At 46.7% G+C, this 13,364-nt stretch overlaps 1 protein-coding gene across 2 annotated transcripts in view; it reads right to left on the bottom strand.

Annotated features, from left to right (window-relative positions):
- LOC109645447 (nck-associated protein 5-like) overlaps positions 1 to 11,736 on the bottom strand; it is a 104,401-nt gene extending 92,665 nt beyond the window's left edge. The window contains exons 1-4 of one of the 2 annotated variants that reach the window (XM_069520986.1): positions 11,595 to 11,731; positions 10,178 to 10,299; positions 10,020 to 10,081; positions 5,295 to 5,381 (exon numbers count right to left, since the gene is read on the bottom strand). In XM_069520986.1, coding sequence (XP_069377087.1) covers positions 5,295 to 5,357 — 63 coding nt within the window. In that variant the 5' untranslated portion in view covers positions 5,358 to 5,381; positions 10,020 to 10,081; positions 10,178 to 10,299; positions 11,595 to 11,731. Of the gene's footprint in view, positions 1 to 5,294; positions 5,382 to 10,019; positions 10,082 to 10,177; positions 10,300 to 11,594 lie in introns of both variants that reach the window. The other variant, XM_069520987.1, reaches the window with a different exon arrangement.
- Positions 11,737 to 13,364: the final 1,628 nt, after the last annotated feature.

The raw sequence follows: 13,364 nt of genomic DNA, 5'->3' as shown, positions 1-13,364 counted from the left end.
AAAGCCAAGGTTGTAATTGCTCCTCGCTGGGCTCGTGACAGAGGAGACGGTTCCCATGAGACAAGAGGAGGAGAAAAAAATGCCCCTTCTCCTGGGTCCAAGAGTTTGCAGGGTTCCCACACCCCGTGGCCCCGTGGCTACCCACGCGGCGAGCCCAGGTATGCGTGGTATGTCACCTGCACACTAAGGGAGCTGTCAGAGACCTGGCCGGAGGCTGGTACACCCCTGCTGAGAAACTTTCATTGAAACACCGGGGATGAAGTGTGAGAGAAAACAAGGGAGGGAGGGAGGCGGCGGCTCAGGGAGGAATCTAAATCTTTTTATATAACTGGCTCCCACCCAAATCGTCCAATCAGCCTCAGAAGGACACTCAACGCCAGTTACTCAAGAACCAAGCTGACACAGTGAGTGAGCACTGAGCGAGCACTCGTCCCCGTCCTGGAATACACATGCCGTGAGAACGGGGCCCGCGCTGAGGACGCCATTGTCACTGGATTTCTACTGTACAATTACACTCAATTAGTTTGAGCCGCTCAGTAATAATATCAAACTTCTCCGTTTGCCTGCCTGGCGACGTGAGAGCCAATCAGATTAGCCAGAGCATTTCTTCCCATCCAGCAACAGGGTTTACTCCCCTGCTTGGTTTTACGACCCCTCTCCGTAATGGGCTGTGGTGGGGGGGGGGAGAAGAGGAAACCCAATCCTGCCAAACTTACTCCATGTGGGCTTATACCGTCCAATTCATTTGCACTTAAATTTAGCATAAACTCATTTGTCTGTTTTCGGGGCTGGTTTCTGGGACGAGTTTATCGTCTCACTTTTGCCAGAGGAACAAGTCGCAGCCTGATATAACAGCGTGGCAGCGAATCAGCTCATAAAAACACGACGAGGAGGAGGACGAGGTTTGACAAAAGCCAGGGGGATTTAGCTAAACCCAAATACTTTGGAGATAAACAGGAAAGCACGACCACATGCTGTTCATTCAACACAACTCACAACTAGGCAGCAGGCGTTAAATCGGTAATGTGGAGCATTTGATTATTAACGTCCCCTGCAGAGCGTTTTCAATTTGGCCTTTTGTTATCAATTATCTCTGAGCGTGATTGCGCCGATGCAAGCGTTCGAAATGTTGGCGGGTTGAGAAGAGCAGGGAAGAGAAAATAAGGACACGCGCTCAGTGATGTAAGAATCCTTGCGGTAAAGAGCTCGGTCAGACTGTGAAGTATTTTATCTGAGAGAATGGTCACTGTGTCAGATTACACCATTATCTGCTCATGATTTTTTGCCGTGGCCGAGAGACACGGCAGACTACCACCACCAGTCACAGTTTGTGAGTTACTGGGAAACAAATCGCTCACAATTGACTTCCAGGAACACGAACGTAAAGAAACATGGCGTCCAAAGTGGGACAGCGTTCAATCGGTTTCACAGTTCCACCTTGTGACGCCGTCAACTTCATTCCTCTTTAGTTTCGCCACATTTCATCTGCTGCAGCCGAGCGCTGTCGGCTGAGCTTGAATTTTGGCTTTTAACTCCATAAACCTCAGACGCACTCATGTCCGGATTTCAACTCTCTTGGCTCTAAACTAATTCATAATATTATATATTATTAGTGATTACATATTATATATTCGCTAATTTGTGATCTATTCCCATGCATCTGCAAGAATTATTGCACGGAATGAGTTTCTTCGCACACTCTTCGTCTACGAATCACTTTTGCGAGTATTTACCTCTGTGGTATTTTGAAGTAAACTCCTGTGATAGCCTCTGCTGTACAGGACAGACCCCTGACAGAGCGTCTGCGGTGACCTAGTTAAAGCTGGCTGGCAGCAGCTAGCAACAGCTCGCAGCCCGTCCACGGCCATCGGGCTCACCGTGCACATCCCTGCATGACGAAGAGTCTCATCCGCAGGCGGGCGAGCATCAAATGATAAAAATAAATAGAGCCACAGAATCAGCCCAGCAACACAGCATGTTATGTAATGCAAATGGTGCCCCAGTTACTCAGACGCGCTGCGGTTTGCGCCGCTACCCTCGGCCATCGCTGCACACAACCTGATCCAGATTACAGCGTCCAACTCAACCTATTTCCTGTCAGAGGAGAGGAGCGCTGGGACGAAGCGCATCAATAAAAAGCTGGTAACGCTGGCCGAGTGTCCACACACACATAAATGTACACAAGAGCCAATGACTTATTTGGATGGGGCCTGTGGCTTTGAGCAGCTTTAGCACACCCAGGAAAATTCCCTTAAACCTCGCCTGCATACATTCAGGAAGCATATGCCGACTCGATGCATTATACATGTGTGAGGTGGTCGTCCAGACGGACATTCAAGCTCTGTCTTCACCAAATCACCCGCAGACTCGACAGAAGCTTTGTATGAGGCCGGGCCGTGTAATCCACCCAAAGAGGAGCAGACATAAATATTTTACCTGCTCCTCAGCTGACATATGGTATTTTGTCTCCAGTTTTTCAAGCTGGTGTGAAGTGACAATCTGTCGGGCGCCTCCCCGGTGAAAACCCGTCATCCTAAGAAGCCATGAAACACAAGGAATGCCTAAAATGTGTGGAAGTGACAAAACAAGGACGACGATTCCGCGTGTGATCTTGCTTGAGCCAAAGCATCACAGAGGGGTGGTGTGTCTGCAGATGCGCTTCCGTCTCATGTAAATTCGGACGACTGGCTGGAGCTGGATCGCAGGTGAAAAGTTAAAAAACCAGAACGGGGACGCTCACGCCTGTCGTCTGATGGAATGTCAGAAACCAGAGCCAGTGTGTTTTCTCAGATGCCTGAAAAAATAAATGTATCTGAGGCTCATATCCTCCCAGGAAAAGGAGTGTTTACAGGACAGTGGGTTTATCTGTGCCAGGGCCAGCGGGGCCACGAGGGCCATCGACATCATGTCCCACATCGGCGACGGGGGGGGGGGGGCGCAGGCTTGTGTAGAGACAAAGTTAAACTCAGTGGCCTCAAACTCAAGGGCTCACTCGACCACAGACACAGTGTTATTATTCCAAATAAGGCATTACCCTGATTAGGATGTTTGTGTATGAGTTACTGATAGAATATTCCAATCACATTCCTGACAGCGTAGCCTCAACGTCTGTCGTTCGTGCATCCCTTTTAAAATATTGGCACAGTTATGTTTTTGCATATCCAAACACTTGATTTTTTACATTTCCCATTAAAACAAGTAGAATAACTTCCCCCTCACCCTAAAAAGACGCAGGGCGTGCGTCGTCAAGCGGGCGGAAAGAAAGAATTTAAAATGATGTAAAAACAACAAACGCTTCTCGTGATTCCGTAAAATCGTTTCTAATTATTCAGTTTTGACAGGGAATCTGTTTTTCCTGACACCAAAAAAGACAATGACATTAATTTAACTCGAACTACTGTGACGAATTTCATCTTCAACTTCAGAGTTCAACCAAACCAATGTGCACTCTCCATGCCATGGAATCAAATCTGCACACTGCCACCAGATCTATGCTGGACGTTTACCAAAAACGCTCTGGGCGTCCTCATGTCCCACTATTAAAACAGCCCAGCGCCCGTATGCTCCCGCTGCCCCGAGTGAGAATAAATCATTAGAGAAGGAAAGAGTGCAGAAGAAAAAGATTAAACAAGACGAAGAGACTGTGAGGAGTAAAGAGGAGGAGAAAGTGCACAGGAGAGGAGAGAAAAAACGCTGCATGCATGGATAGTTGAGTGGACAAATGTGAGCATGTTGAATCATAAACCCATATCACAAATATGACCTAGTTTGAGTCTCACAGTAAATCAGGTCGCCGTGTTTCCAATTACAGCAATTAAAGCTGCAGCGTATCTTGAATCAGCTGAGAGCTGATAACGTTCGGTAAAGTCTTAATGACTCACAAAGCCACCGAAGGAGAAAAACCTCGATCGGCGACTGATCGTCTGCCGCGGAGCTGAAGTTAAACATTCACAAAGATAAACCGCTGTGAATAAATTATCAGCGAGGGAGCGTCTCATCTCGCTGAGAGGATTCAAGTGTGTCACTGCTCCTTCTGCATTCACTTTCATGTCGCTGTCAGAGCAAGAAGTGATTGGCAGACTTGTTCCGAATCCCACAAGAAAAATCAAGAGCGAGATTAAATTTTGATGTTCTGTCAGTTACAAGTGAGGAACGTTTATGATTTAATGTTTCGGCCTATGGTTCATCATTCTCCTACATTTCCCTGGATGCCTTTTTGGGATAGAGAGAGAGATGGTATCTTTGACATCTGGATCAGAGGAGGAAATATGAGCGTCGCTACGGACTTAACAGTTAAAAAATATAAGAGAACTACAATTACTTCTATGGTCGACACGCGCAAACTGCATGTCCATCTCTCACAAGCACCCATGTGATTAACATGAACGTTTGAAATTATTCCCATGTCCGTCACACCTGATTCTTTGCTCTTTGTTATTATGCAAATACTGGAAGGAGGCGTCAAGGTGTTGCTCTAAACACATGAACACAACTCATGTGTTTTCCACATTCCGACGTCAAAAGCAGCGGAACAACTCCTGAAGTGGGTCCTTCAGCGGAGCACGGGGACGCACAGTGACATGTTTTGGTTCCGGAACACATACAACTAAAAAAGCTCTCTGACGACTTCAGCATTTCCTTTATCAAAACGCAGTTTCAAGCATCTCGATTCTCTGCCTCCTGTGCAGTGACCGTACAGTACGATGCACCTGGGGGTGGCGGATCGGTGCAAGCCGGGGGAGGGGGGGGGTATTAAGCTTCTTTACTCCCGTGCAGACACAACACAGCGGCCACTGTATGGCTGCACTTGACATTTCAAAAGAGGCACTTGCGAGCAGATTCACCTTCAGTTAACCCTGAGCAAAAACAAGTTTCCACTCCTGTGATTCCTGAGAGCGGCGCAGCGCGGAGATAAGCCTGTCAATCACAGGCGGCTACTGTGTTTCACAAAGGAAGTGAACGAGGGGGGACAGGGGGGGGGCGGGCTGTTTCTTCTCTCGCTGCCTTTGACCCCTGGATGTGTCTGTGGACGTCTGTAGAGGGAACGCTTGAATCTTAACAGTTTTCTTTACAGTCTGATTGATAGAATAAAAAAGAACCCTGAACAGAACAAGGTGCACTGGGAAGAGTCCAAAAGACAAGACCATTCAAAAACATTAAAGATGAAAAGGAAAACCTCATTTTTAAGATGCAAGAAACTTAATTAACAAATGTAAGTGATAACATTCCACCAAGTGCATTTCCTGTTAAAATGACCGGTCTAACATACAGTGTGAGTGCAGGGGGAGACTTACCGTCAGGCCGCTGTCAAGAGACAATCTCTTTAACTGCTCTCTGCTCTCCAGGTGTCTGTTCATGGTGCCCGGCAGCGATCAACACACCTGGGAGGGAGGAGAGGAGGAAAGGGGGAGGAGTGGAGGACAAAAGGGACAGGGAGAAAGTCAACAAGGGAAGAGCTGAATGTCCGGCAGGTCACGTTTCCGCTGTGAGGAGGGCTTTCACCTTTCTACATGAGATCAGAGTCCAAGGAACGGAGCAGCAGCGACTCCAACTAAAAAGCTGGAGTGCGAGTGGAAGTGCAGACCTGTTCTCTGGCCTGACGGGACTCTGCGATCACACAGCTCCAGCTGGATCTTACCGCTTGCTCTCACTGTCACCCAGAGACCCCACCCTCCAAACCCAACACCAAACCCAGAGCTTCAGCCCTTTTTGTTTTTCTAGGCCTCTGCAAACAGCGCTGGGAACCAGTCCGACCTGGCCCGACTGAGGCCACAGCAGAAGATAAACACTTCACTTCACGCATACTACTCCTTTACAAAGAGCCTGCAGGCTTTACGCTCACTGTGCCGGTGCTCAGAGTAAGCACAGCACTTCCTTATTGGTGAGGACAGGGTCAAAGGTCGGCTGATGGACGCCCCAGGGGTCAGGGACCTTGTCCGTACGACGCAACTTGTGTTATCACGTGCATGCGTGGATAAGTCCCGTGTGTGTCTTATGCAACTGAAATAGAGACTGTTGAACCCAATCTACACTTTATTTTAAATGTTTTCACAGCGTTTCAAATAAAAAATAATTCTGTAATCTATATTTTAAGCCCATAGAAAACCATGTAAAATCAACCACACTCCCCAAACAGCATCCCCAAAGTCCCCTTTTTGCCTCCGCTGCAGACTTCATCTGTTCCACCCTGTCCCCAGCTTCAGCAGCGTGACGGCACACGTCAAACAGCCCCACACATCAACATGACACGTTCCATCCACTGCCAATCTGCGAAGTCCAAACTTATTGACACGGAGCCGCGAGCGACAGATTCCACACGGGATCAGGCGCTCGCATTTCTACACACAACACCACCATCTCCTCCTGCCCCATATCTGAATACCCCGGGGCTAACTGGTGTAGAAGGAAGTTGTCTAATCAGCGAACAGGATGTGAGCGGCCGTGTCTTTAATGACACAGAAACATCCCTCTCTCTCTCTCTCTCTGGCTTTGTAATCACTAATTGTGCACGTGTGTAGCATCAGATGAAACAGTCTGGACTATTATTTACATTACATTTCAGTTTGGAAGTGAAGCCCTCGTCTTCCCCTGAATGCAGAGATAGGACGGAGGTGATAGGAAATCGAGAGTAAATGATTAAAGCAGTGTGTCTGATTGTCCATGAGTCAGTGCAGAAAACACTGAATCCACTTTCCTGAGGGTATACGGAGTGTGAGGGGTGAGGTAGGATGGATCGGAAGCGATAAAGATTAAGCAAACACATTAAACGGCAGACATCAGGGACGTTCAGATAACAGCAGGCGATAAAACACGGGAGAACTCCGACCTCTGACAGTTAAACAAACCAAATGACACCGATTATGCAAATCAGGCGGTAGGTGCTGTAATTGAATGAATGTAACTGCGTTTACAAGGTTCAGAACGCAAAAATACTAGTTTTTAAATATATAATGAATCAAAATGTAGATTTTATTTAACTCATCTCTCTTTAGACGTGTTCATGTTTATTCTCATTATGTTTGATATTACAACTACAGTTTTGCTGTCGACACTTTTTGCCAAACATTTATCTTTTCTATCGTCTTTTCAGGTCGATGTCTTCGTCTTCAACGTGAAAACATCATCGTTAGGTATCCACTGGGGTAGAGCTAGTGTTCATGGAAACGAGGAGATGTGATTGACAAACTTTGCTTCCTGGTTTGCTGCCTTACCCCTTTTATATTTACATTATACATCATATTACAACAATAAAATGCCCCTTAAACTTATATTTATGAGGCTCTGAGGGCCTTTCTGCAACTGCAGCCCCTCCACCACTGTCCTCCCCCCCTCCTGTTTCCTTCTGATTTACACCAAAAGCAATTACCGATATGTTAAACCGGTCCAGTGTTGACCTACGCAGGGTGACACGCGTCGACGGCCCCCAGCCGGCCATCCAGCCTGTCGGCAAGCCAGCCAGTGGGGTGGAAAGGATATAATCAAAGGAGGCCAGGAGGACGCTGACATCTGGGAGTCTTTGTGCTGTAGGCCTAATTAGATACCAGGGTGGAGGGAGGAGGCGCGGCAGGATGGTGTGTGTGTGTGTGTGTACAGCCCAAATGCAGAGGGGTGTGTGTGTGTGTGTGCGTGTGGTTGGGGGGTGCACTCTCTTTTTTAACATCTGCTCCAGGAACAAGGGAGGACCCAGCTGAGGTCACAGAGCCCCAGACAGCTCCGAACTACAACAGGGATAATGTGAGGGGATAACAGCTTAATGATAACACTTAAACCCATTGAGAGATCGCTGCACTGAAAACAGACTGTGAGCCTCACGGATAAATAGCGATAATAAGCCCAGATCGTCCATGAATATGGATCGTCATGGCTCAGATTTGATACTGTTCCTTTGTAAGCTGAGGAGAATTAGGCAGCTGTGCATTTATTGCGATCACTGAACCGACCACGCTTCTGTCGGAATAATCCCACACGTACAGTAGGTAGAGGTCCCGCTAAAGACACACTGTTGCTCCGCCCTCTGGCTTTTGACTCCCAAGTGTTAGACCACACGCCGCCACAAGTGACAATGACGGCCTTTGTAGCCCATACAGTCAGGCATTCAGCCGTGCTTATTCTCAGTTCACAGAGTCGCCAGACGTAAGAAATCTCTGTCAGGGGGAGTTCAAACAGAGATACCAAGCGGCCTGAACTTTGGTTCTTTACCCATTAAAAAAAAAAAAACAACCTCTCACTCAAGCGTGAAAAGAATTTCCTCTGTACGTCTGAACACATTTAGTCTTCGAGAGGTTAAACTGTGCAGTAAACACAAGAGCAAATATTTCATCCAGACGTGCATTTAGCAGGAGGTTCCACTTTGCACTATTACTGAGGTCTGCGTGTGAAAAATGAAAGCCCCCCCCCCCCCCCCCCGGCTAAAGGCTAAATATGTGATCAATACCCTGCTTCCCTAAAAAAAAGTGCAATGCCAGGAAGTGCCCGGGCCTGAAAATGGATGATGATTGGGGGTCGAACATTGATTGGTGCGCCCCCTTTGCCCCAGGAACCAATTCATTTTGTGTGCATGCCCTGCGCCTGCCTTGAATGAAGGGGAAACGGGGTCAGAGCGGAGGCATCCCCCAGCCCCACACACACAAACACACATGGTTCAGAGCCCCGTTCTCTCTCTCTCTCTCTCTCTCTCTCTTTCTTTTTCTTCTCAATGATTCATCCACATTACCATGTCCGGGGAGAAGAATGAATGAGCGGGAAGATTATACGTTTGGGTCTCGCTTTTAATTCGCCTGCTACACCGAGGGAAGTGGGAGGAGATGGCGGGGGGCTGCTATTACTTTCCATTCATTGAAGAGAAAATTGAAGCATGCGAGTGTCTGATGTGGGCTTTAATGTGCAGCGAGAGAGGTCCATCTGTATTCCAGTAGGCACAGATGGTCCGCGCTGATCGGATGTTTTGAGTCCCTCTGCTGGCCGGCCTGTCTGATCCTGCACCGCCAACTGTAGCCCGGCACAACCTAACGTGGAATTACTGCGTCTGAGAGCCTGGAACAATAAGCCATACTTTGCCCCGCTCTGTTTTTTTTATTCTGTCAGCAAACCGGTCATTAGGCTGGATGCTGCGTCTTTCCTTTCGGAGTTTTCACAGAGTGTGATCACGGCTGCTTCCATGGCACATCAGTGTTTACACCACGCTTTTAAGTATCACATGCGTGTGACAATGAAAGACTTATGGTCGAGGCTAATAGGTCGATATAACAGTCCTTTTAAAATTAGTGCTGACGCTGCAAGACAACAGAAGGCTCCTTTATGTAACTGGTATTGTGTTCTCCGCCTTAATGGGCCGGTCGGAACATGTGCACATCTTTATCATTTTTGAGATCGCTGCCACTTAAACCAGATTACTAGAGTTAAATATGGACTTGTGGTTTAATGAAAGAGGATTCGTCATAAATCCTCCTGCTCTGGAATAGTCACATTAGTGTGCACATGTAAAAACGGAAGCTTTGTCTGTTTGACTGCGGGTCTGTACATGATTATTTGTGTTTGGTGCCTAATAAAAAGCCAAGGACAGTCTAAACACTGCTGATAAACCAACTCGTGTCCTTGCACATTGAGAAAAGCACAGCTGTTGAGGGACGCAGCAAATTCTCATATTTGAGGAGCTGAGGTAAACAAATGGCTGCAGTTTTCTGTCAATGGACTGCTCGTTTTAAAGCAACACGCCTGCCACAGTGACGTCCTGCACTCAGAGGCAGGGACAACGTGCCTCAGAGCGTAAAAAACAATCCTGCAAGTGCACAAATGGAGCTCCTCATTATGTTTTTACAGTGACAAAGCTGTGAGACATGCTGGGGGAGCGTGAGGCATTTGTAAATCATGTGGTGGAGACAGTTATGTGACACCTTCTGTTCTGCTTCTATTCGCTCTCGTCACCTGACGCTCCAGTTCTGTCATCGCAAGGGTTTTTCCTCCCTTTCTGATAAACTTCGCTGTCACTTTGAGGAGCATATTATCAATATTTGACTTACTTGTTCAATAAAGCTTGTCTCACATGACTGATAGCATCAGGGGCCTGTCCCGGCTGGGAAGACTGAAAAAGACAAGTTCTCACATGTTAGCGAACGCCTCAATTATAAAATCAAGCCAAAATCATGTGAAAAAAGATAAGACGGAACAACCTACTTACAAAAAAATGTGTTTCTCAGGCGCTTTTAATGATAAAGCTTGTCTGAGCGGCTTTGAATCATGTTTAGTCAGCAGACACTTTAATGTGTGGGTTTAGAAAAAGAGGAAGGGTTGGAGGTCCAGCTGGGGAAAAAAAGGAAAAACAATGAATGCGATGTCGTCATCCTGTTCACAAGGGGAGTCCCTGCAATCCCCTGTGCTTATCCCACCAGATGCGTGGGATGCTCTAATATACATCCTGGAACAGAAAAATCAACCCAGCTTCCTGTCGTGGGACCCGTCTCTGCCGCTGACGCTCGGCTGAACTCTCTCATGACAACGTTTCAGGTCCGAATAACACAGAGAAATATACTGCAAAGGCCAGGGGGGGTGATGCAGCGAGCTGAGAGAGGGCAGAGGAATTTTCCAACCGTTATCAAAATACACAACCGTGCCCCCTTCTCACTTTGGTATGTGAGCACTGTGCGATGGGCAGAACACACACACACACACACACAGAGTATTTCCTCTGCAGGCTGCTGACAGCTTGAGAAACAACAGTGTTTATCTTTGCTGATGTGATTTTTCTCACAGAAAAGTGCTGCAGACAGAAACACACTCTGTGTAAAAGTCATTTGCACGATAAGATGATTTGTTTGCACCATCACATGTTGATGTTGTGTGTTTACACACTTCACTGCACCTACACAACTTATTTATCAGCACTGAAGCATTTTAATCCAGGAACCATGCTTCACTGCAGCTAAGTGGCTATGTGATGCTAGCTGACATTAGCATTGGACTGCAACAGCTGCAGCTACATCTTTCTGGGTGGGAAGGGCTAACTCAAATTGCTAGCAAACATTAGCTGTTTATCAAAGTTGCTAGTGTTGTCGTCTTTATAAATAAACGCCACTAAGCTAAGCGGCTACATTTTTTCTGCATGTAAACAGATAACCAGGGTAGCTGGCTAACATCAATCTAGCTAAAAGTTTAATTTGGCATTATTATCTTCAATAAAAGCCACTAGCTAATCTATTCTGGATGTAACCGGCTAGCTAACTAATTAATGTAGCTGTGTAATAAATCTGTCATTCAAATAACTGCCTCTGGCTAACAAGCTAAAACAACTACACATTTCTTTTGATTAATTAGCATGGCAAGCTATCATGAATTTAGCTACGTAATTAAGTTGTCATGTGAAATAATTGCTAGTAGCTAATAAGCTAAGCAGCTCATTCCCTCAGAATGTAATTTTGAGTAATTTGTCAAAGTGGATTTCATGTCGTGTTGAGATAACGAAGCCTCAGTTTGTTTCCACACATCGAGTTGCTACCAGGTAATTAGCTGAGTGGCTAACACACTTTAGCTAGCAAAACCCTTTTTCTGTTAGATTAGCATTGATTAGCATTGATTAGCAGCGGTGTCAGTAGACTTACTGTAGCTGTAGTTCTCTGAACAACGTGTTGATGAGGTTGATCCTGAGGTGGCAGCTGAAAACATGGAGGGAACACACACACACACACACACACATGCACACATGCACACATGCACAGACACACACAGTGTTTGTGCAGCCAGGGCTGAAGTCTGCAGTGAAGACTTGTAAATAGTGAGGGAGGGAGGTGCTGCTGTTCCACATGACATCACCAGCAGCTGCTGACAGGCCTGTGTTTATGAACTGCTGCTGCAGGAGTCACACACAACCACACAACTACACAACGACACAAACGAGACCAGACAAAGCTCCTCTGGCTTCTGCTCAACACACATGCAGAAGTGTGCACGCATGTGCTTCCTTTCTTTCTGTTTTTTTTTGGAGGTGAAAACACAACAAGTTGAAATATTCCTGGAATCTCTCGGCCCGGGCGACGGCCAAACGCCTGGAGTGGATTTGTGCAGTTTCTCTCCTGACGTGTTACCTGTCGTCAGGCTGCTCGGCCCTGAGACCTGCTGACTGGGCTGGTAGAGCCGTTCTCCTGACTCAGAGAGCAGTCAGTGTAATGCTAGAGCTGCAGAGACGGAGGTGCTGCATTCCTCAAGTGTCTTGGCTTGGCAGCGTCCCCAGCCTCTTAGCTCAGCCTGTACTTCTCCTTCTCCTTTCTTGCCTTCTCATTTAAATGGAGGCACATGACTCTCGGCTTTACTGCCAAGGAGACTTCTTAATGCCGGCAGGGAGCCACCGCCGCTCTGCTTTTCATTGGCCCCTCTGCAGGGCACCGCATTCCTCGTTGCCACCCGTCCTCGTGGCCTGCAAGATGCGAATCGACCTTAGCCCTGATGTCATATTTAGTTTATTTTTCATGTTATTTTCTGCAGAATGCATCAAAATCAAATGTGCATGTACTTAAAATAAAATCATAATTTCAAGTTTCCTAGCTCGCAGCCTGGACGGCCGAGCCCTTCGGCTAAAGTCCCAGCCACCCACTGTTGGTCTTCCATAACCACTGTGAACAAATGCTCCACTTCAGCCCGACTCCGCTGCATTCTTTGTGGCCTCAAGTGCAATAATTTCTCTGCGTAATTCCATTCTGTCGTCGCATTCTTCCCCTATAAGATCACTGCATTGCAACATTGTTCGCTCACAGAGACAGAGCGAGGACGAGTGGGCTGACGACACCACAAGGCTGCGGAGAGCTGAGAGATAAATTCACAAATCACACAAACTATTTGTAATCACGGGCGTTCACTTAAACCGAAATGTCAGGAGCTAACTGAATAAAAAATCAGATGATTGGCGTCTGATGACTTTGGAGAAGGGTCATAATATGATGCATTTGATAATGGGAATCTTTGATTGTGCAATTGAAAGCTTGTGATATTTTCTTTTAATCTAATAGAAAAAACTCCAGAATGAACATTTGAATAATGCCACAATTGTGTGCGCTCTTATTTGGGAAGGTTTACAGATGGGTCATTAATCTGAGTGGGTAAATCAGGGGCAGCACCGCAGTGGGTGCACGTGAGAAAGCCTGAGTTTTCTCATGTTATCTAAAACAAAAACAAACAAGTTTAAATCCTCTCCTTTATATCTCATCCTGTCTTCCATATCTTCCTCCTCCACTCACTCTGAGACATTCTTATCTCAGAGTAAGGAAAGATAAACACTCATTCTACTCTCCTTAGCTCTCACTTTTTATTTTTATTGTCAATTTGAAAGATTTGGGGCAAAAATCTGGATGTTTGCACAAACTATTACCTCCTGGGAG

Source organism: Paralichthys olivaceus, chromosome 24 (genome assembly GCF_024713975.1).
Source record: "Paralichthys olivaceus isolate ysfri-2021 chromosome 24, ASM2471397v2, whole genome shotgun sequence".
Taxonomy (NCBI): domain Eukaryota; kingdom Metazoa; phylum Chordata; class Actinopteri; order Pleuronectiformes; family Paralichthyidae; genus Paralichthys; species Paralichthys olivaceus.
This window is presented reverse-complemented; position numbering and strand designations above follow the sequence as displayed.